Source organism: Rana temporaria, chromosome 3 (assembly GCF_905171775.1).
Source record: "Rana temporaria chromosome 3, aRanTem1.1, whole genome shotgun sequence".
Lineage (NCBI taxonomy): Eukaryota > Metazoa > Chordata > Amphibia > Anura > Ranidae > Rana > Rana temporaria.
Window position 1 is genome coordinate 219,074,454 of NC_053491.1, and position 25,513 is coordinate 219,099,966.

At 41.4% G+C, this 25,513-nt stretch overlaps 1 protein-coding gene across 1 annotated transcript in view; it reads right to left on the bottom strand.

Moving 5' to 3' along the window:
• ALDH1L2 (aldehyde dehydrogenase 1 family member L2) overlaps nt 1–25,513 on the bottom strand; it is a 114,431-nt gene that overhangs the window by 62,194 nt on the left and 26,724 nt on the right. Inside the window, exons 2-6 of the mRNA XM_040344268.1 lie at nt 8,715–8,859; nt 4,103–4,337; nt 2,899–3,064; nt 970–1,071; nt 138–227 (exon numbers count right to left, since the gene is read on the bottom strand). Of these exons, the coding sequence (XP_040200202.1) occupies nt 138–227; nt 970–1,071; nt 2,899–3,064; nt 4,103–4,337; nt 8,715–8,859 (738 nt within the window). The remainder of the gene's footprint in view (nt 1–137; nt 228–969; nt 1,072–2,898; nt 3,065–4,102; nt 4,338–8,714; nt 8,860–25,513) is intronic.

Sequence of the window (25,513 nt, forward strand, 5' to 3'; positions counted from 1 at the left end):
ATAGAAAACAACCCACTTTTACACTTGTAAAGTGTCGAACATATATTACTTTTTTATAACGTTGTAACAGAATAGCTTTAAATTAAAACTAAAATGAGAATTAAAAATAAAGTCTTGTATGTCTTCAGGACTCACACCTGGTCATTTATGACAGTCCAAGCTCCTGGTACTTTATCATGTCCACGGATCCAGTTATGGATAGCCTTTGCAGAGTTGTCCCAGGAGATCTGCAAAAAATATCCCAAGTTTGGGTTCATTTTGGGTACAGCTATAGTAAATTTGGACATAACATCTCAAAATCTGTAACCTGTTACAATTTTGTCTGTATTTCATTGTAATCTGTTGCACACCTTTAAATAAAAAATAAAAATAAATACCAGACAACACTTGCTAGGCCCTATTACCAATTGAGAAATAGAGAAAGATGTATGAGTTGAAGAACCTAAGACTACAGTAAATATAATTTATTCGACTCTGAAACACCTAAATAGCCCATTGATTCCCTTCATTGCATACAACCTCTTCGGAAATGTTCTGTGCTCAAATCATCATTCCCAGCTAAACTTCGATAGCCCAGTAGTTGTCACTTATGTAAATCTCAGTGTAAAATAAAAAAAAAAAAAAAAACGTTGTCAATATTTGAAAAATTACAACGTTTCTGCATTCTTCCATGCAAATTTTTTCTAGCATTGAAGCTATCTGGCCAAGCAAACCTTTGTTACACATTCAATAAGCGCAAAAGTATTAACTACTCTTTTCATCAACCTCCCTAATTTCAAGACCAGAAAGCACATCGATTTATTGTAGATGGCAAAGATTCAGAGAAAATTGTTTTAACAAGCTCTGCTCCAAGTATACTGAATACATCTGGTCAGGTCTAGTAAAGCAACTTCAATGAACACCAGAATCTAATTAATATTTAATAACTAAACTTATAAACTTATAAATTTGAACAGCTTCATTAATGACCTTAGCATTTTCTTTTTTCTGGATTCCTTCGTATGTGGCCCCATCTTCTGGTTGGTCTATACGAGGTGCTTTACCATCAGCAATTAACTGTACAGCTTCCACCTGGAAAAGATTATAGAATATTCATATGTATACCTACAATATATTGTATATTATTTACATATCAAGTAGAGTTACTCCAGGGAATAAAACAAAAATTCACTCTTCTGCCATTATTCAGGGCAGAGCATGTTTGCTAACCCCTTGAAGAACTATGCAGTAAAGGAATGTTGCATATAAAAGATCTATTTTAAGGGAAAAGGTTACTTTAACCTTTGACATGTCGATTGCCTTAACTCCGGCTTTACATAATGCATATGTATTCCACATTTTTTATTCTATATTTATCATAGTAAAAGTGTACTTTAAAGCTATAAACTTTTTACAGTATGCCTAATTGCTAGGGCAGTGCCTATACAGGATATGAATGTGTCGTTTAGTGAGAAAGCAGATACAAGCATAAAAAAAATGTATGTTAGGTGGCAAACAGACTATTTAACGTCAACCTATATGGATAGAATGCATATTGTTAAATGGGTAAATCTGTATTAAATGAGAAGTATCAGCTTAGTCTCAGTTGTGCCAACAGTGCATATATTTGTTCACTACAATAAAACAACATTGGGGCCCTCCAATAACTACTACCTGGGCTCAAAGTTCAATCATGATCCCATTGTACATCCCATATACGCCTTTATTGTGGTATGGAAGGTCACAAGTCAAGGCCCATGCCTTGCACAAGTCAACACACCAAAATGAAACACAGCCTAATAGTAAAAGGCTTATGAGTCCTATCATGTTTAAATACTACTACTGTGGAGAACTCATGGTTGTCATATTTACTGTGATGGCTTTATAGTGATTATTTTAGCTTAAAGTGGACTAACGCCTGGAAAATGACTACATTATTACTGTAATATAAGAAACTAACTTATAAGCACAGAGTTAACCTAAATACATTCCATTCAATTTGGAACCACTGATCACATTTCCCTCTGCTATAAAGCAGAATGTGAAATAGAAATGGAAGGTAAGCTTTTCTTTCTATTACTTGATTTATAGCATTCCACATGAGACACAAAATTTTATAAATAGTTGTATTTAAAAATAAATAAAAACAATTCTGGACCTACAGAAGGGTAATAAAACTTTTTGACATCAATTAATAATTAATACATGTAAAGTTATGTGAAATGCAAGCAATGAACACACTTGAAAAATGTTTTGTCCATTAAAGATATTTATTTTATCTTTCTTTTAAATATCACTATTAGAGCACTGGTCTGTTTGCTGCTCTTTAATTGACCAAGTCCTTGTGATAATTATTGTTATTGTACCTGATCGACATGTTTCTTTTTTTCAATCTGACCAAACAGTATTTAGCTAACTACATGAAACTTTTTGGAACCAGAAACTTTTCCTGTGGTTGTGAAAAACCTTTAATATATTTTATTGCGTAATGGATAATTAAAAAAAAAAAAAAAAAAAAAATATATATATATATATATATATATATATATATATATATATACACTGTATATACACACACAACACAGTCCAATAATACATTTCTAACACAACTGCAATTACCTTAAAAGTTTTTTTTCTTGAAAATGTCCTAACATTTTTCTACAATGAAATTACACTGGACAATACAGACAAATTAGAAAACTTTAATACACAAATTAAGCTTTTTGTAATATTGCGTGCCTAAAAATTCCTATGGTATCAAATCAATCTGGATGCTGGTCATTTTGACTCATGGCAGCAAAGTAAAGGTTTATGGAAAGTGATATGCCTACATTGCCTATTCCATTTATACTATTCAGTGTTGTATACTGCTAAATTTTTTGGTATGTTTTTCCCTGCACAGGTAACATACACACTCACCATGGCCTTAATTCCTTCAGGAAAGAGGAATCGGTTGTAAAGAGAATCCACTGTATCACTGGGCTCCACATCGCACACTCTCTGGAGTAAAATTGGACCTGTATCCAACCCTTCATCAGCCCAAAAAACTGAAAACCCAGCCTTTTTATCTCCATCTATCAAAGTCCTACAAATTGAACAAAATAATGCACATAAGACACATCTACTATTCTAGATCCGTGACACAGAAATATCTCTATCGAACAAAATTGACAAAACATTAATTAGGTAAAGTAAAAATTCAGATACATGTTATAAAATATTATTTTTATAAAGGTGATTCTTTATTGAGGACTTTATTGAGAACGCATGCAAAATTGTTTTCCAGCACAAAAATACATGGCCTTTTGCACACATGAACGGCATGTATTGTATATTTTAGCTGTCACATGAGACTGTGAAAAGAAGCAGGTGATTGTTTCCATTTTATCAGATACAGACAACATTTTAATAAAACCTCAATTAAAAAAAAAATATATATATATATATATATATATATTTAAAAATCCCATTCAGGTCGGTCGATAAATACGTTTCAATATTCATTAGGAACATGGCAAGTTAAAGTGTGTCAACTTAATCCTAGTGCCATGTAGTGGTGTTTGCTAGGCCCAGGAAGACAGGGTATCACCTTCATGAGTGCATAATTAATTTCACATATTTTGGAAAAGATTCCTGTTACGTAAGCACTGAAGAAACATGTCATGCTCACTTATTAAATTCTCATTTACTGTAGTCAGTTCACTAAATGATGTTTCCTGATTGTTTGCATGGATTCCTACATAACATAACCATAGCTCTTTATACTGTTTTTCTAAATATACTTTTTACACCCCTTAAGGCTGGGTTCACACCTATGCGAAATGGATGTGGGTTTCCCCACATTCCAATTCGTATAGCAAGAGAAGGTGGCCAACTCTCTATGGAGCCAGTTCACATATCTCTGAGGCGGCTGCAGAGCACACTGCACAGTGCGTCTTTGGCTCTTTCAGGGTCGAATTCAGGCACAGATTCGGCCCTGAACCAGTGAATGGGGACGCACAGGAACGCTGTGCAATCCGCAACCGGTTCCAGTGTGAAGCGGGCCTAAAACAAATAATTATGTTTTTTCTTTTCTGAACCTTTGTATTGTAATATTTGCTCATGCAGAGTACTGCATTCTCACCAATTTATAGCAGAGGCTCCTCTGTGACGGGGAAGAATAGAAGGGTGATAGATAATAGATCCATGTTTAGGATTATCAATTACATCCATGGGAATAAACTGTGAGCAAAAGGGAAGAACATTGAGTTCAGCGCCAACAGATTTGTAGGCATCTACTACCTCCGAAAGAGACTTTCCCTTTAGCCGCCATCGGGGAAATTTAAACACCGGTGTACCATCTTTCTCTGCTGCCACCGCTGAAAGAAGTAAAAAAAGAATGTCAATCAACCACAATAGTGTGGCAAACAAACAGGAACAGAAAACCACAGGGCTATTACAGAAAACTGATGTGGAGCCCCACAACCCCCCAAACCTCCTTGAGGTGCTGGAAAACAAGGACAGCCTAATAAAGAAATGTAATGCAGCCACCACAGCCAATGAGTGGTAAGCTGCAATATATTACATCTTTGGTTTTGGGTTCAATACTTCTTTAATAGAAAAAAATATATATATATATACATATATATCTATATCTATATATATCTATATATAAATATCTATATATATGTGTGTATCTATATAAATATCTATCTATATATATATATATATATATATATATATATATATATATATATATATATATATATATATATATATATATATATATATATGTGTGTATCTATATATATATAGATATATAGATAGATAGATAGATAGATAGATAGATAGATAGATAGATAGATAGATAGATAGATAGATAGATATAAACACACACAGGTGCATCTCATAAAATTAGAATATCATCAAAAAGTTTAATTTATTTCAGCAATTCAATTTAAAAAGTGAAACTCATATTTTATATAGATATTTCAAGCATTTCTTTCTTTTAATTTTGATGATTATGGCTTACAGCTAGTGAAAACACAAAATTCAGTATCTCAGAAAATCAGAATATTGCATAAGACCAATAAATGTTGGCTGACTGTCCATGTACAGTATAGTATGCACTCCATACTCTTTCATTAATTACTACATCAATGTGGCGTGGCATGGAGGTGATCAGCCTGTGGCACTGCTGAGGTGTTATGGAAGCCCAGGTTTCTTGGATAGTGGATTTCAGCTCATCTGCATTGTTGGGTCTGGTGCCTCTGATCTCTCTCTTGACAATACCCCACAGATTCTCTATAGGGTTTAGGTCAGGCGAGTTTGCAGGAAATCAAGCACAGTGATACCGTGATCATTAAACCAGGTATTGGTACTTTTGGCAGTATGGGCAGGTGCCAAGTTCTGCTGGAAAATGAAATCAGCATCTCCATAAAGCTGGTCAACAGAGGGAAGAATGAAGTGCTTTAGAATTTCCTGGTAGAAGGCTACGTTGACTTCGGACTTGATAAAACAGTGGACCAACACCAGTAGATGACATGGCTCCTAAAATCACCACTGACTGTGAAAAATTGTGCATTTTGTTTGGAAATTAAGGACCCATAGTCTGGAGGAAGAGTGGAGAGGCACAGCATCCAAGTTGCATGAGGTCCAGTGTGACATTTCTACAGTCAGTGATGATTTCATTTTCCAGCAGGACTTGTCAGATGAGTAAATATAAGTGGTTGCTATGGGTTATTGCAATTTGCAGTGTATGTGTCCTTTATTAAATATGCTTGGTTGCAATATAGACTTTTCCTTCTATTGTGTTCTTCTTCTTATGAATGCCGGTTTGGGGCTTTTTTTTCTTAAAATACAAATCTAAATGCCACAATGTGCATAGACACATTGGACTTATTGCTGTGTTTAGGGGCATAAAAATGCTTCTAAAGGTGTTTTATTCTGTCTGTGTACATGAGGCTTTATAGTTTACACTAGGGTTGTCCCGATACCGATACTAGTCTCGGTATCAGGACCGATACAGAGCATTTGCGCGAGTACTTGTACTCGCGCATATGCTCCCGATGCCTTACCCGATACCTGATTGTGGGGTCAGTGACCGGAGAGGGCGGGAGGAGTCAGTGGCTGGAGAGGGTGGGCGGAAGCCAGGCTTCTGTATTTAGATGTAACACAGCAATGAGCTCCTGTCCAGCTGTATTCTCAGCACCCGCCTGCACTCCCACAGCATCGCTCCCTGCCGTTTGTCACACTAGAGGATGGAAAGCTTTTCCTAGGTGGCTCCTTCCCGGCTCTGATATGTCTCACAGGTCATGAGGAGAAGCCTGAGAAGAGGGGCAGCTCTCTCACTGAATTGAGCCGCGCTGTATCTGAGGTCTGTGTTCGGAGGGGTGATTTTTAAAGTGTGCTAAGTGTGCTAATTCTGCCTAGGAAAAGCTTTCCATCCCCGGCTCTAGTGTGACAAATGGCAGGGAGCGATGCTGCGGGAGTGCGGGCGGGTGCCGAAAATCCTCTCCAGCCACAGGAGGGGGGATGGGTGTCTGTGCTGGGAGAGGGAAGACATTCCTGCATCCACCACCCACCTGTATCCACCACCCACCTGTATCCACCACCCACCTGCACTCTGCACCCACCTGCACTCTGCACCCACCTACACCCACTGCCCACCTGCACGCTGCACCCACTGCCCACCTGCACCCTGCCCTCTGTACTCCCCTGCACCCACCACCCACCTGCACTCTGCACCCACCATCCACCACCCACCTGCATGCTGTACCCAACTGCACCCACCTACACCCACTGCCCACCTGCACGCTGCACCCACTGCCCACCTGCACCCTGCCCTCTGTACTCACCTGTACCCACCACCCACCTGCACTCTGCACCCACCACCCACCTGCACGCTGTACCCAACTGCACCCACATACACCCACTGCCCACCTGCACCCACTGCCGCCTTTGATTCAATCTGCCCAGGTGGAAGGGACAAATTCCCTTCAGTTTTTTTTTTTTTTTTTTTTTTTTTTTATCGGATTGGAGGTAGGCAGGCACAATCGGACAAAAGTCTGTTTACATTTGCTGCTCTATAGAGGTGAATTGAAGGTCAGATTGGATCAGGCTGATCACGTGAAAAGGGCTTATGACTGCTTTCACACTGATGTTCTGCAGTTTATGCACACCACAGGTTCAGCGTAGTGCACCTGTGTCTATCCTGCGGGTTAGCTGAACTTTGCCATAGACTCCACCTGTGGCAAAAGCCAGCACTGTAAAGGAAGCATCGGCTTATGGGGTTCTGCTCTGCAGCTGCTTTCTTCCTCTACCACCAGCTTCATTTACAACACTAATGCTGTGGTATAGCTGGTCAGCAACCTGCGATCTGGGCTTGCCTACCCGCCATCCCAGAACAGGAGGTCGTGGGCCACATTAGAGGGCTCCGCGGGCCACTGTTTGGCCACCCCTGAGCTACAGCATGAGCAATGTAGCTTCTCCTAGGGTGGCTTCCCCTGCTTCTGAGGTGGGAACAAAGGACAGACAAGTATGTACTGCTGGTGCACTGGGACCTAAGGTTAAAGTGATTGGAAATGCAAAAAAAAAAAAAAAAAACAGAGTGGCCAAAAAACGCCCTCTTCTTGGGTTGTTTATTTCCCCCATCCCCCCCAGTCTTCTGGGAGCTGTGATGTGTCCCAGAAGGCTGCAGTGGAAGAAGGGGAGGGGGGTGGAGAACTGTCAAAACCAGGTATTTCTCCACCCCCAAAAAAGTGCCAATTGTTAAAGAGGAAGGGGGAGGGTGAAGTTCTGCTTTAAGGTAAAAAATCACGTAAAACAAACATCAGAAGGTAAAACAAACATGTCATACTAACCCCCTCTGTGCAAAACCAACTGCACAGAGGGGATTAGTATGACATGTGGTCCCTCAGCGGCGCTCCTCCTCTTCTCAAATGCCTCATTGGAGTGCCGCTCTCCCTCTAGGCACTCGTGCGCGCAAGCTCCTGTGTCCTGCTGCTGTGTCTATTGACACAGACAGCAGGACTTGGCCCTGCCCCCGAGTCATTGGATTTGATTGACAGCAGCAGAGCCAATGGCTGCACTGCTATCAATCTATCCAATCAGGACCGAGACACCGGCTGGAGCTGGTGTGCTCTTCCCCGTCGCTGGAAAGACCAGGCTCAGGTAAGTAAAAGGGGGGCTCTGGATCACAAGAGTTTTTTCACCTAATGCATAGAATACATTAAAGTGAAAAACCACAAGCTCTTTAAGCTTTACAAGTACTTTAACCTACTGACTTGAACTTTGCGTGCTTTCATTTACTTTTCAAGAAGAAATGGTTTGTGTATGAGATCAGTTTACATTATTTCTGAGTTGCTTTTTTTTGCAATGTCATTTACTTTGGGGGAAAAACAACAGAATGTGGCATGCTGCATTTACTGGAAAACAAAGCAATTGAAGCAATAAATGTGTATATGCTGGTCCATGGTAGAAAAAGTTACACTTCAAATGCTGTGTTTTTCTTCACAAAAGCAGGGCAAAAGCAGAAAACAACTGCCTAGGTGCATAAACCCTAAGCAAAAATGTGTGAAACAATTTTATATCTGAATAGCTCAGATCATTTGGGTAAGGAAGCAGCAGAAAAATAATATTTTGTTAGCTGCTACAGAGTATATGTCGAAGGTTAAGATTCTACGACGTGACGAATGACATGTATAACACAACACTCCTCTGGAGTCTGCGTCATGCACACCTTTCTGAAAACTTACCAAGAGGATCTGCCTTTCCATCCTTGTCTGGGACTGTGAAGACCCCAACTATTTTATGTCCCTCTTTGCGCAAATTGTTATACACTTCTTGGCCAAATACGCTCTGACCAATGAGAGCTAGCCTTAATTTATTCTGATAGTAGACCTGTAAAGAAAGCAAGACAGTTACCATCACGTTCAGGCAAAAATAAAAGAGCCATACACTTTACTGCACAAGTTCTGTACAAACACCATAGGATTTATCAAAACCATGTAATCCAAGGACCCAAATAATCCAGTTCTAATCAGGAAGACTTTTGCATTACATGTTTGTTGTGTGTAAAGGAGATTGCACAATTTCTAATATAACTGTGTACTCGGGTTGTCCCGATACTAGTATCGGTATCGGGACCGATACCAAGCATTTCCCCGAGTACTTGTACTCGGGGAAAATGCTCCGATACTTTACCGATACCTGACTCTCCCTCCATGCTCCTATGTCCCCCCTCCGTGCCGCTGCCGTTCTGCTCTCCCCCTCCATGCCGCTGCCGTCCTCTGTTTCCCCCCTCCGTGCCGCTGCCGTCCTCTGTTCTCCCCCTCCGTGCCGCTGCCGTCCTTTGTTCTCCCCCTCCGTACCACTGCCGTCCTCTGTTCCCCCCCTCCGTGCCGCTGCCGTCCTCTGTTCTCCCCCTCCGTGCCGCTGCCGTCCTTTGTTCTCCCCCTCCGTACCACTGCCGTCCTCTGTTCCCCCCCTCTGTGCCGCTGCCGTCCTTTGTTCTCCCCCTCCGTGCCGCTGCCGTCCTCTGTTTTGCTCTCCCCCTCCGTGCCGCTGCCGTCCTCTGTTTTGCTCTCCCCCTCCGTGCCGCTGCCGTCCTCTGTTTTGCTCTCCCCCTCCGTGCCGCTGCTTCCCCCCTCCGTGATCTGTGTCCCCCCTCCATGTCCTCCTCCGCCCCCTCTGTCAGGATGGAGAGCGGCGGTAGGAGCCGCTAAACCCGGCTCCTACCTTTTCTGAATGAACAGAGTCAGTGATCACTGACTCTGTCCATTCATATGACTGAGCATTGTAAACTGTGTTTACGATGCTTCAGTTTATGAATGGATAGGAGTCTCTGTCTCCTGTCCATTCATTTCCAGTGCAGCTGAGAAAGGGACTGGGGAATCTGTGTCCCTAGTCCCTTTCTCTGTCTTAAAGGGGAGATGTCAGAGGTCTGTTAAGACCCCTGATATCTCACCAAAGCCCCCCAACAGGGCTAATTAAAAAAATTGCAATAAATAATTAAAAAAATAAAATGTAAATAATAATAATAATAATAATAATGATAATAATAATAATAATAATAATAATAGAACAAAAAACACACACTGACAATCCACTACCCCCCCCCCCCCCCCTAAAAAAAAAAAAATCACTGTAAAAAAAAATTGTTAAAAATTGTGTAAAAAAAAAAAAAAAATACTGTCACATGACATTAAAAAAAAAGTATCGGTATTCGGTATCGGCGAGTACTTGAAAAAAAGTATCAGTACTTGTACTCGGTCTCAAAAAAGTGGTAGCGGGACAACCCTAATACGTACGATCAATTTAAAATCATTCAGTGAACTCCAAATGCAATTTAGGAAATATCGCTGCAATGCAAAAAACATTTAAGCTTAATCAATTGAATTTAAGGGCAACATATCACAAGAAAAATAAGAAAGTGTTACTAAACCCAGAACCCTGCATTCACTATATCTGGTATACCACAGTAAACAGAGCACGGAAATGCAATTATTTTAGTAAATATAAACTGCTAAATACCTTTTCTCATCAGCAGTATATAGCAGTCTTGTGACTTCTATCAGTGTCTAGCCAAGCAGTGGTTAAAGCTTGCATTCTCCTCTGACTGTCCTATGAGGCTGCATGACTCCTGACCCTCTGTCTGGACAGTGCTGATTGGCCCTGTGCTGATCACAAGCACACTCCAAAAAAAACTCTCCAGGAATACACACTAAACTGAGCATGTGCAGAGTATCCCCAAGGTTCTGTATTATTAGGAGATGGATTGGGGACAGTAAAATAGGGGGAGGATTAGAGAAGACAGGATCAAACAGCCTTTTTACCCTTAGGTTCCACAGTAAGTATAACAAGCATACTTAACTGCATATACAGACTGATTTTATTGTTGTGGGTTTAGTAACACTTGAAGGCTGCCATTGCTGTTTGCTGATCACTTGAACAATGCTAAGAGCCTGACTGTCATACTGATTTAACTTTAGTACAGTAATCACTAAATAACAATCACTAGTAGAGTTAGCATTACATTATACAGAGCATTTTGTTTTGTTTTTGTTTGTTTTACTGGCATTTTTTGCTTGCACATGATTGGATGGATGATAGAAGTGAGCAGAGCTTCTGCTCATTTACTAAAGCCTGGAGCAACTGTACTTTGCAAAGTGCACAGTCTAATTGCCTATAGTAAATCAACCCCTATGCATGGATCTTTCCAATATTTATCTTATGGTGACACGGAGGGAGTTGGAGGTTGGTATTCAGAAGTGTCACGGGAGAAGTAGGTGGAGAGGAGGAAGCCCTGTGGATTTGGAACAAACATTTGAAAGACACAATGAGACCTACTTAAAACGGAGTTCCAGCTTTTTTATGTTTATAAAAAGTCAGCAGCTACAAAAAGTGTAGCTGCTGACTTTTAATAAACAGACACTTATCTGCTCCACGGTCCAGCCATGCGGCCGCCACGTGCGTCGTTCCTCTCCCCCCTCTCGGTGCCGGTGCCTCCATTCACATTGTGGGCCGGGCACTCATGTAGAAAGAGGAAATATGGACAGCCGCACTCCAAAAAAACTTGATGGTTGTCTTTATTTAAAAAGAGGAAAAATGCACTACAAGTCACAGCACACGACACAGGGGTAAAACACTGACGCGTTTCGCACTATTATCTAGTGCTTAATCATAGCTGACAATTATAGAACATCACATTTAATATATAGTACATTTTCAAAAACATGTGTACAATGCTGGCCCCTGATAGGTCAAGACCAATTAACCAATGGGGTACCCAGATCACTCACTGCACATGCACGAGCTGCGCTGTATAAGTGGACAGGCGATCTCCTGGGACCTGTCACGTGTCCCAGGAGATCGCCTAAAGGGAGGGGTCGCCTAGGTGGTCCCTGGGCGCAAAGGAGGAAGTGGGACAGGAAGTCCCACTCCTACCGAAGCCCCCACTCCCCCCCCCAAAAAAATGACATGCCAAATGTGGCATTTAAGGGGGTGAGGAGTGCTTAAAACGAAAGTTTTACTTTTGGGTGGAACTCTGCTTTAAAGGAGAAGTATTTCCAAAGCTATTTTTGCCCTACTTCTCCTGTAGGAGTGCACTTAGCTCTGCAATATTGTAACCAGGGGCGGACTGACCATTCGGTCAGTCGGGCACTGCCCGAGGGCCCCGTGGTGGGAGGGCCCGGGCCCGGCTCAGCCCGCCCTTGGAGGTGCCTGCAGCAGCGTCAGCTTCTATGTCTACACAATAAAAAAATAAAAAAACGTACTCTGTACCCCCGAGATGCCTTGAGTTGAACCATTAAATACTGGGTGGGTGATGTGACTATTGTAGGCTCGCTCCGCTCGGGAGGTATGAGCTGCCCCGGATGGATGGCTCAGAGCCGTGCGGGGATGTACAGTCACTGTGACAGGCGCTCCGGCCACCTCTCCCCCCTGTGGAATTCAGCTGAGGGGGCGGGGCCATAAGTCACTGCCGCGGAGGATTGTCTGAAGGAGCTGCTGGACTCAGAGGCAGAGCAGACATAATTGCACAGACACAGGAACGAACGGCATCCACGCTGACCTGCCTTGTGTGAAGAAGCAGGTCAGTGTCATAAATAATGAAAGCACTGTGATTAGTTACTGTGACAGTCTAATCTGTGTTATAAGAGCCATGCTGAATTGATTGTTTCTTTACATTCTTGCCCTGTGCTGTGACAGTGGGCTTATTTACCAGGTAGCAGGTCAGGACAGGACAGTTGTTATTTACTAGTGCACATGATGAGCCATCCATCCCGGCCAGCTCATACCTCCCGACCCTCTCTTACAACAGCCACATCATCTTAGCTAGTGGGATTTAATGGTTCAAAGCACTGCTTTCTCGGGGTTACAGACTCAGTTTTTTTATTGTGTATGATAAGCTGCCGCTGCTGCGGGCACCTCCAGGGGCGGACTGAGCCGGCCCGGTCCCTCCCACCATGGGACCCTCGGGCAGTGCTGAATGGTCAGTCCACCCCTGCACACCAAATGGTGAGTCCGCCCCTGCACACTGATATTTGGTACACTGAATGCCACTCAGTGTATAGATATCAGTGTTATATATAGGGAATAGCACTTAGACCTGGTTCACATTGAAGAAATTTACCATGCGATTTGACATGTCAAATCGCATGGCAATGGCACTACCCGAATCGGTGCAATGCCCCATTTGTGGCGCTGCACCAATTCCTAAAAGTAGTTTCTGTACAACTTTTGGCGACTTCTTGGTGCAATTTCCATAGACATCTGTGCAGCAACCCGCACAGATGTCTCTGAAATCACCCGCCAAATTCGCACTGATATGCGGGTATGAAATCGTGCGAGTTTAGCTGAACTGTCTCTCACAATTTCATTCCCGCTATCAGTGTGAACCTGCACTAAGGCCTGATTCACATCTATGGCATTTTTTGTGCTTTTTGCATTTTGCAGATTTGCACAACAATCCATTTATCATGGTTTCCTATGGAACACGTTCTGTAGTGTAAATCTGCAAAATGCAAAAAGCACTAAAAATGCCATAGGTGTGAATCCAGCCTAAGTGAGTATTATTCCCTATATATATTCCGTACGTTGGTGGTCAGTAGGAAGAATGTCCCTTACATTGGTGGTCAGTAGGAAGAATGTCCCTTACATTGGTGGTCAGTAGGAAGAATGTCCCTTACATTGGTGATCAGTGAGAAGAATGTCCCTTACATTGGTGATCAGTGAGAAGAATGTCCCTTACATTGGTGATCAGTGGGAAGAATGTCCCTTACATTGGTGATCAGTGGGAAGAATGTCCCTTACATTGGTGATCAGTGGGAAGAATGTCCCTTACATTGGTGATCAGTGGGAAGAATGTCCCTTACATTGGTGATCAGTGGGAAGAATGTCCCTTACATTGGTGATCAGTGGGAAGAATGTCCCTTACATTGGTGATCAGTGAGAAGAATGTCCCTTACATTGGTGATCAGTGAGAAGAATGTCCCTTACATTGGTGATCAGTGAGAAGAATGTCCCTTACATTGGTGATCAGTGGGAAGAATGTCCCTTACATTGGTGATCAGTGGGAAGAATGTCCCTTACATTGGTGATCAGTGGGAAGAATGTCCCTTACATTGGTGATCAGTGGAAAGAATGTCCCTTACATTGGTGATCAGTGGGAAGAATGTCCCTTACATTGGTGATCAGTGGGAAGAATGTCCCTTACATTGGTGATCACTGGGAATAATGTCCCTTACATTGGTGATCAGGAGGAAGAATGTCCCTTACAGTGGTGATCAGTAGGAAGAATGTCCCTTACATTGGTGATCAGTGGGAAGAATGTCCCTTCCATTGGTGATCAGTGGGAAGAATTTTCCTTACATTGGTGATCAGTGAGAAGAATGTCCCTTACATTGGTGATCAGTGGGAAGAATGTTCCTTACATTGGTGATCAGTGGGAAGAATTTCCCTTACATTGGTGATCAGTGAGAAGAATGTCCCTTACATTGGTGATCAGTGAGAAGAATGTCCCTTACATTGGTGATCAGTGGGAAGAATGTCCCTTACATTGGTGATCAGTGGGAAGAATGCTCCTTACATTGGTGATCAGTGGGAAGAATGTCCCTTACATTGGTGATCAGTGGGAAAAATGTTTTAATTCCTATAATAAACATTTATTTTGAACATTGTGTAGAGAAATTTTTGAACGCATGCAATGTGGGCAGTGCAATATGTAGGTGGGACTTTGTGTGAATGTAGCTTTAACGTGGGCGGAGACACAGGGGGCCCCATGAACTTTTTTTGCCCGGGGGCCCCATGAGCTGTCAGTCCGCTCCTGATTGTAACCCATATTAACCACTTAACCCCCGGACCATATTGCTGGTCAAAGACCAGAGCACTTTTTGCGATTCGGCACTGCGTCGCTTTAACTGACAATTGCGCAGTCGTGCAACGTGGCTCCCAAACAAAATTGGTGTCATTTTTTTCCTTTTTGGTATAATAAATATCCCCCAAAAATATATAAAAAAACATTTTTTTTCCTCAGTTTAGGTCAATACGTATTCTTCTACATATTTTTTGTTCAAAAAAATCACAATAAACGTTTATTGATTGGTTTGCGCAAAAGTTATAGCGTTTACAAAATAGGGGGTAGTTTTATGGCATTTTTATTAATATTTTTTTTTACTAGTAATGGCGGCGATCAGCGATTTTCTTTTGGTACTGCGACATTATGGCAGACACTTCGGACACTTTTGACACATTTTTGGGACCATTGGCATTTTTATAGCGATCAGTGCTATAAAAATGCATTGGATTACTATAAAAATGCCACTGGCAGGTAAGGGGTTAACACTAGGGGGCAGGGAAGGGGTTAAGTATGTTCCCTGAGTGTGTTCTAACTGTAGAGGGGGGTGGACTCACTAGAGGAAATGACTGATCGCTGTTCATACATTGTATGAACAGACGGTCAGGTATTTCTCCCCCTGACAGGACAGGGAGCTGTGTGTTTACACACACACAACAGCTCCCGGTCCTCGCTCTGTAACGATCGCACCCACCGGGCACGCGCGTCGGGATCAGGGACGAGCAGGTGGCGCGCACGCGCCCCTAGTGGCCGCTTCGCGAGATGACGTAGAACTACGTGCTCTCGTGAAGGGGAGCCGACCTGCGGCGGCTGGTCGGCAAGTAGTTAAGCTGACAGTGGGCTAAAGTCTGCTGTTGGCAGACGTCACACAACCGGTCCAGGCTCTGGAAGGATCCTGACTTTAATGGCGGGACCCACCCAGATGCCTGACTGGCAGCTGGCTCAGGCTCTCAGCATGTCAATAAAAAACCTGAGCCATCTCCTTCCGCCCCCTGCACAGCCCAGGGCACCTTAGGGGCAGAGCAGAGAGTCACTGGCTCTCTTCTCACTGAAGACCAAGAACTGAGCGATCAGCGGTCTTTGATCACTCAGTTCCCGGTTTTATAGGTGGCAGGAGACTAGGTGAGAGCCGGTTCACACTGGGGCGACCTGGGATCCGTCTTCAAGACGCCCCAAATCGCCCTAAGTCGTGCGGTCGAGAAAATGAATGGAAATGAAATGAATGGGAGCCATCCGACTTCAGAAAAGGTTCCTGTACTACTTCAATCCGACTTCTAGGCGACCTGTACCCATTGATTTCTTTTTTCAAATATTTATTTTATTTTCAACAGAAAGGCAGTTCCATGTCCAACCAACAATAATAATAAAGCAGTAGTATACCAATAGTATGTGAAGAAAAAGATGCGCTAATTAAATGAATAAATAAGTTATGAAATCCAGTGAAACAACCTCAAAATTTCTAAATAAATATCTAAATGAATTAATAAATTATATAATGGTGGGATAGAAGTGAATATATATACAATAATAAATAAATGACCGAGCCAATAAATAAATAAATAGGTAAGACTCCTATCATAGGAGATCAAAGGAATTAATATTGTGCACAAACAGTCCAAATAATAGTGAAAAGAATTTTGCAGGGTAAGTCCATTAGGTCTGTGTAGACTTCCTCCTCCACCAAGAAATGGAAAACAAAACCCCGAAAACAAGTGCTCATGGATGGCACCTTACCACAAGAAGTTGATCTCCTTAATCAAAAGGAGATCGCAATAAGCATGGGTTCATATAACATCAGAATCCTAGTATGTCGATATCAGCAGATCCAGCATCCAGCCTCACATGAAATAAGCCAAAAAGAGGAAATCGCCATAGTATAATAACGTTTATTAAACAAAGGTTAAAAGACAGGCAACGCCAAATTGGCCCCTTACTTGCAAGGTGCCTTTACCCGGCACTGAGGCTGGTCTGCGTTGGATGATTAGGGGGAGAGAGATCCACGCTGTAGGAAGAGTGCAGCGGCGTGCGTTCCACCTGTGTATGAGCGAGGACCATCAGAGCCGGAACCGGAAGTGCGTCCGTCCGTAGGAGATAGCGTGACCAATGCGCCTCGACGTACGTTTCGAGATAGACTCGTCGTCAGGAAGCGTCATTGGTCACGCATACAGGCCATTAATATAGGCCATCCAATCAAATTTAAAGTGGGAGGGACGAAGGAGATAATAGCAGCCTGAGTCCCGCGCCAAGCAACAGATACATACAGGGATGCAATGGCCAATCAAATTCTATATCTATAACAAGATATAGATTAATACAATCATTGATACAATTAAGTCACAACAATCCTGGGATAAGCAAATAGTAATATGAAAAATAAATTAAATTAAATTAATAATGCCTAAGATATGTCGGACAGTAGTATACTTAAAATCACATTTAATTATGTTAATATAAAGTAAAATAGACTTAAAAAATATATAGATAAAATGTAATAAAACCAAACACAGATTATTCTATTCATTGGTTATAAAACAATTTAGATCAAGATCAATGTTTAAACCCAAAGGTCGCATGGTACACAGCCGATGCAACCATTTGGTTTCATTCTGGGACACTGTCTTTTTGAGGTTTGTACCTCTCCAATGACTAATTACCCTATCGATACCATAAAATGTTAAAAATTGTGGGTCTCTATTGTGACACTCATCGAAATGTCTAGATACGCTATGTTTGGGAAATCCCTTAATAATGTTAGCTACATGCTCGTTGATGCGCACCTTGAGTTCTCTAGTGGTTCTACCCACATATTGTAACTTGCATGGGCATTCCAGAACGTAAGTCACGTATCTGGAATGGCAAGTTATTAACGGTTCAATGATAAATTGTTCATGTGTAACATAGGATTCAAAACCAAGGCGTTTTTTTCCCACTCTATTAGTACTCTTGCATGATCTGCATCTAGTACAATAATAAAATCCTGGGCTATCAAGAAAGGTCAAAGGTTTATCAGGTGGGTCGGGAACATTTTTTGCGATTTTGTTGCGTAAACCAGGAGCTCTCCTATAAATAAAAGATGGTTTAGAAGGTAAAATTTTGGCCAAATCTGCGTCCTGTAACAAGATAGGCCAGAATTTTTTGACAATTTTCTCTACCCCTTTATATTGTCTATGGAAGCCAGAGAGAAAAGGAACTGTATCTGCCCGTTGGGGCCTTTCTCTGGACTCCTATTATATATTTTTTATATCTTTAGTTTCATTTTTTGCAGCCATGGATGTATTTAACTTTATGCATAGTCGCCAGACTAATCTTGACGATATATTTCAACAACTACCCAGTCCCAATCTCGACCTTGAGAGAGGGTTCCAACAGCTTCAACACAATATGGAGAAGCAAATACGTCTTTGGTGGGATACTGCCTCATTTGAGGTGTATATCTCCAAAAACCTCACACCGAGGAGGTTGAGGTGGGATGTACACCCCAATGATGGTATTGAGGACCCCACTCTGGTGGACGAGTGGTTCCAATTTTTTAATGCCTGCGAACAAAAGCTAATGCAGCTGATGATCAGAAGGCGAAAAGCAAAAAATCTCCTAGTCGAATCAAGTATAGCAGATCTTAAAGAACAAATGAAACCCCATATGGGCACTAAAGATTATTTAGATAGAGCCCAAAAACTCCACGCTCAGTTATCTAAATATGATGGTGACATAAAACAAAAGAAATTGAAGAAATACCAGCGAGACATTAAGGATTATGAAGATCTTAAGGTCTACAAATGGCAACTTCAATTTGAACCAGGTGTCACAAATGAATCTTTGGTGGAGAGAGAACCTGAAGTGCCTAAAGTGGTCAGTCATGTAACCAAGAAGGCTAATCTTAAAGTATCTACTCCTAAAAAAGTAAGAACTCCATCCCAAAATAAAGGATATTTGGGAGGTAGGGGAGCACCTCCCCCTCCCTCCCAAGAGGGAAATTATCCACCCCATAATGATTATTATGGAGCTCCTTATGGCGTCCCTACATATAACAGATTCGCCCCTTTGGACAATCAGTCTATGGACTATAATTACCCCTATTACCATCCAGGTCCTTCCCAATATGCCCCTAGGCCCCCTAGAGGTCAATTTCGGGGAAATTATAGAGGAAGACCTAACAACCAATATCAAAACCAACCACCGGGGGGGGAATGGAGAGGATGGAAGGAACCTTACAAGATCCCTCCTACCACACAGGCCCCTATAGAAAAATCAGGAAAAGAGGCTCCAGGGGGGGAACCAGAAAGAAAAAGGCAGAGGGACAACTAATAGATGGTATATACAATCTAGCGGGTATTGAACTTTCAAAAGCTGAGATGACAGTTCTATCGCAGGGTATGAAATTTGCACCATCTAAGAATATTAACAAATTTGACATTTTTATTGATGTTGAGAAGTACGTGAGGAAACTCAACATCAAGAAATATTTTTCTCAACAAAATGATGTTACTCCCCAAATAGAGATTACTGAATATCAGCATACTAATTTAAAAAACAATTCTACCTTTAACCCCAAGAAAGGGACTCATCACCATGTCGAAGTTTTCAAGAATATGGTACAGGAGGAAATTAAGGACATGGAGGTCAAAGATAACTACCAAACTGATCACCTCATCAAAGAGGGTATTAAACAGTTAGAAGCCAATAAAAACATAGTAGTCCGCCCTGCGGATAAGGGGGGGGGGGGGGGGTGGTGCTATTAGATAAAGACAAATACTATGGTGAAATACATAGATTACTGGCTGATGTGGAGACATACCATCCATTATCTGGTGACCCACTTAATACACTTAAGAAAGAACTTACCTCTTGGGTTGACGATGGAGCTGCACGTTCGATACTAACTAAGAAGGAGGCACTGTATCTAATCCCTCAAGCACCACGCACCCCGGTTCTCTATATTCTCCCAAAGATACATAAAAGCAGAATTGACCCCCCGGGTCGACCCATCATAAGTGGTATCGGCTCACTATACTCTCGCATAGGGGAATACCTCGATACCTATCTCCAACCCTTGGTGATCCAGGGCAAATCTTATTTAAAGGATAGCAGAGAGCTAATTAAATCTATAACCCCTGTCCCTACCACCAAGGATACATGGCTTGTTACTGTTGATATAGAGTCATTATATACCAACATTAGACAAAATGACGCCCTGCTGGCAGTCACTGAGAGTCTAACAGAGAAATCTACACTACCATTATCACAAATTCATTTTTTGGTGGAGGGGCTTAGACAAGCAATGGGTAATAATTATTTTTGGGTACAAGGTAATTATTATAAACAAACAAAGGGGGTGGCGATGGGGGCTCGCTATGCCCCTAGTGTAGCAAACATTCTGCTTAATAAATGGGAGATGGAGACCATATATAAGGAGACCTGCAAACCCTTAATTTACTACAAACGTTATATTGACGATATTATAATGTTGTGGGAGGGGTCCCAGGTCACTTTGGAGGATTTCCTGTCTAGGATGAATAATAATATTTATGGCCTACACTTTACTGCAGAATCCAGCCTTACCTGTATCAATTATCTTGACCTTACTTTAATGAAACAAAATAATCAAATTGTCACCAAAACTTTCTTCAAACCCACGGACCGTAATGGTTTCGTACCTAGTAAAAGTTGCCACCACCCTAAGTGGTTAGGAGCGATCCCAAAAGGTCAACTTATGCGGATCCGACGTAACTGTAGCTCTACCACAGATTTTGAAGAACAGGCTGACCTTTTGATCATGAAGTTTGAAGAAAAGGGTTATCCCATATCATCCTTACTAAGCACCAAAAAAGAGGTGCTTGGGATGGATAGACAATCTTTATTGGAGTCCAGAGAAAGGCCCCAACGGGCAGATACAGTTCCTTTTCTCTCTGGCTTCCATAGACAATATAAAGGGGTAGAGAAAATTGTCAAAAAATTCTGGCCTATCTTGTTACAGGACGCAGATTTGGCCAAAATTTTACCTTCTAAACCATCTTTTATTTATAGGAGAGCTCCTGGTTTACGCAACAAAATCGCAAAAAATGTTCCCGACCCACCTGATAAACCTTTGACCTTTCTTGATAGCCCAGGATTTTATTATTGTACTAGATGCAGATCATGCAAGAGTACTAATAGAGTGGGAAAAAAACGCCTTGGTTTTGAATCCTATGTTACACATGAACAATTTATCATTGAACCGTTAATAACTTGCCATTCCAGATACGTGACTTACGTTCTGGAATGCCCATGCAAGTTACAATATGTGGGTAGAACCACTAGAGAACTCAAGGTGCGCATCAACGAGCATGTAGCTAACATTATTAAGGGATTTCCCAAACATAGCGTATCTAGACATTTCGATGAGTGTCACAATAGAGACCCACAATTTTTAACATTTTATGGTATCGATAGGGTAATTAGTCATTGGAGAGGTACAAACCTCAAAAAGACAGTGTCCCAGAATGAAACCAAATGGTTGCATCGGCTGTGTACCATGCGACCTTTGGGTTTAAACATTGATCTTGATCTAAATTGTTTTATAACCAATGAATAGAATAATCTGTGTTTGGTTTTATTACATTTTATCTATATATTTTTTAAGTCTATTTTACTTTATATTAACATAATTAAATGTGATTTTAAGTATACTACTGTCCGACATATCTTAGGCATTATTAATTTAATTTAATTTATTTTTCATATTACTATTTGCTTATCCCAGGATTGTTGTGACTTAATTGTATCAATGATTGTATTAATCTATATCTTGTTATAGATATAGAATTTGATTGGCCATTGCATCCCTGTATGTATCTGTTGCTTGGCGCGGGACTGAGGCTGCTATTATCTCCTTCGTCCCTCCCACTTTAAATTTGATTGGATGGCCTATATTAATGGCCTGTATGCGTGACCAATGACGCTTCCTGACGACGAGTCTATCTCGAAACGTACGTCGAGGCGCATTGGTCACGCTATCTCCTACGGACGGACGCACTTCCGGTTCCGGCTCTGCTGGTCCTCGCTCATACACAGGTGGAACGCACGCCGCTGCACTCTTCCTACAGCGTGGATCTCTCTCCCCCTAATCATCCAACGCAGACCAGCCTCAGTGCCGGGTTAAGGCACCTTGCAAGTAAGGGGCCAATTTGGCGTTGCCTGTCTTTTAACCTTTGTTTAATAAACGTTATTATACTATGGCGATTTCCTCTTTTTGGCTTATTTCATGTGAGGCTGGATGCTGGATCTGCTGATATCGACATACTAGGATTCTGATGTTATATGAACCCATGCTTATTGCGATCTCCTTTTGATTAAGGAGATCAACTTCTTGTGGTAAGGTGCCATCCATGAGCACTTGTTTGCGGTGTTTTGTTTTCCATTTCTTGGTGGAGGAGGAAGTCTACACAGACCTAATGGACTTACCCTGCAAAATTCTTTTCACTATTATTTGGACTGTTTGTGCACAATATTAATTCCTTTGATCTCCTATGATAGGAGTCTTACCTATTTATTTATTTATTGGCTCGGTCATTTATTTATTATTGTATATATATTCACTTCTATCCCACCATTATATAATTTATTAATTCATTTAGATATTTATTTAGAAATTTTGAGGTTGTTTCACTGGATTTCATAACTTATTTATTCATTTAATTAGCGCATCTTTTTCTTCACATACTCTTGAACACTGGGGTTGCCCCCCAGAATTTTCTAGATTGCTGCTTTTTACACTTTTGAGATTTATATATCTTATTTATTAACTTAGATTTTGGCGCGAAAATTTATCCCCCACAGTAGTATACCAATAGCATAAATCCATCACACCAATAGGTAACAACAAAAAAACAAAATAGAACATTAAATACTTAAACCATACCTATCAAAAATAAGTAAGCCCCCCCCCCCCCCCCCTGTTCTCATAAGGTTGGGAGTTATCGTAGCACCTAATGTGGTTCATTTTCTATATTTTCCCCCTTTCCTCTAACCCCATACAGAAAAACAACAGAAAAAAACCCTCCTTTTTGTGTACACACATACACACGTACCTATATAAATATACATATACTGTGCACATCTAATTATGTCCGCCAGACGGGAGGTCGACCCTTCCTATACTCCTACTTTATGCCCTTACTCTAATTAAGTTTCCTGCACGTTTATTACATTTAAAAAATAAAATAGAAAAAGTGCAGCGCAAAACTCAAATATATAAATGATACTGGTATACTCAAACACCAATACCATAAGTGTGAATATGAATATGCAGAAAAAATGGAAAAAAAAAAAAATATTAAAAATTAAATACAATTCAAACAAACAGTCCAAAAGTCCATAAGTGTCAGAAGATGAGTGAATTAAACGAAAATAAATCTCCACCACGTGACAATCCACCAAAATTTTGAAGTGATCCCTCCACCGTTGTAGATGGCTACTCTCACCTTCATATATGGACCACTGAGTTAACAGATGGTCAATAAAGCAAATCAAATAGGCAGGTCATGAACAGGAACCAGGCTGATGTATTAGATCCTCATAAGACAACCAAACCGCAAAGGACAGGTGCATGTAAAGAGATAATCACAGACTAAGTGCTCACTGCTGCAATGTGTGGATTTATTCTTTAAAAGAAGCAAAAGTCGCTGAGGAAGTTGATATAACGCAACGCGTCCGGTGGTTTAGGAGCCTGAAACATCCCGTCGCTCATCTGCTGTTCATTCCTAAAGATTGTTACTTCATGCCGTTTTTTGTCTGGCCAAATGTGAGTAGCCTGACTTTTGCTTCTTTTAAAGAATAAATCCACACATTGCAACAGTGAGCACTTAGTCTGTGATTATCTCTTTACATGCACCTGTCCTTTGCGGTTTGGTTGTCTTATGAGGATCTAATACATCAGCCTGGTTCCTGTTCATGACCTGCCTATTTGATTTGCTTTATTGACCATCTGTTAACTCAGTGGTCCATATATGAAGGTGAGAGTAGCCATCTACAACGGTGGAGGGATCACTTCAAAATTTTGGTGGATTGTCACGTGGTGGAGATTTATTTTCGTTTAATTCACTCATCTTCTGACACTTATGGACTTTTGGACTGTTTGTTTGAATTGTATTTAATTTTTAATATTTTTTTTTTTTCCATTTTTTCTGCATATTCATATTCACACTTATGGTATTGGTGTTTGAGTATACCAGTATCATTTATATATTTGAGTTTTGCGCTGCACTTTTTCTATTTTATTTTTTACTTGCTTAGGATTTTTGCGAATTTCCCTTAGTGTTCAGCTGGCATTACCAGTGATCTGAACCCTGGGGGTCTGTATCACATAAATACACTTTTAATATCATCATTTTTTGATCTATATATTTGCGCTGATTGCACCCTGTTTTTTATATACGTTTATTACATTGTCGAGAAGAGTTTCTCCCTCATCAGAGGCCAGAAAGGCATTCCAGGGAACCCATGTTCCGGAATATCTCTCCTGCTGATGGCGTGAGGAGAGAACCAAGTCTTCCAACCTACTGATCTCCTTCACTTTACGAGCCCACATCTGTATTGTTGGTGGATATGTTGATTTATACTTCAGGGGTATGCAAGCCTTTGCGGCATCTAGATGACAGATAAGTGATTCCTTATATACCTTCTCCGACATGTCGTTTACATGTAAGAGACAAAATGCTGGGTCTTCAGGTATTATTGAATCTTTAAAACGTTGAAGAATTCGCAGGATCTCCACCCAGAAACTTTTTCGCCTGGGACAGTCCCAGAATATGTGTAACATAGTACCTTTCTCTCTCTGACATCTCCAGCACCAGTCTGGGATGTCAGGAAAGATTTTTTTTAGTTTCTCTGGTGTTTTGTACGATTCCCTGTATAAATAAGGGGTAAGAGCCAATTTGGAATCTGGCTAGGAGTCACTTCTAAATACAGAAAAAGCTCTGGTAGCTCTGCTGGTGTGCGAAGAGTAAACGTAGTTGATGCCTTGCGGAACATAACTGCTAGTGGGTATCCCCACCTATATGTACACCCCTGTTCTCTAGCCAGATCTAGGATGGGTCGCAGGTAGGCCCTGCGTTGGAGTGTAGCCCGTGACAGATCTGGTAAAACTTTTATATGAGTTCCTTCATAAATAGTCTCCCCCATGTTCCATGCGGCTTTAAGAATCAGTTTTTTTTGTTGATATCGATGTAAGCGGCAGATTATATCCCTTGGTCTCTCGCGGTTTTGAGATTTAGGACCTATAGCTCTATGCACCCTATCTATTTCAAACACAGTATGAGGTGACTTTAAGATAACCTGGAACACCGCTCTCACTTTACTATCCAAGTCCTCTATGTCTGTCACTTCCGGTATCCCCCGGAGTCGCAAGTTGTTCCTGCGACTTCTATCTTCGAGGACTTCTATTTGTAGTTGTAGGTCTATTATTATATCTGGTTCCTTAATCTGCCTTTTTTCAAAATCTCCCACACGCTGTTCTAGGGATATTAAAGAGCCCTCTCCAGCAGTCACCCTCTCTGTTAGAGCAGTCACATTAGACCTTACCACTTGAAGATCCTGGCGGTGCGCTTCTTCCACACAAAGAATCAATGTCTCAATATCCTGATGAGTAGGTAATGCTGCTAAATCCTGTCGTGTTGGGAGCGCCTCCAACAGGGCTTTGATATCTGCGGTGTCCATATCCAAGGT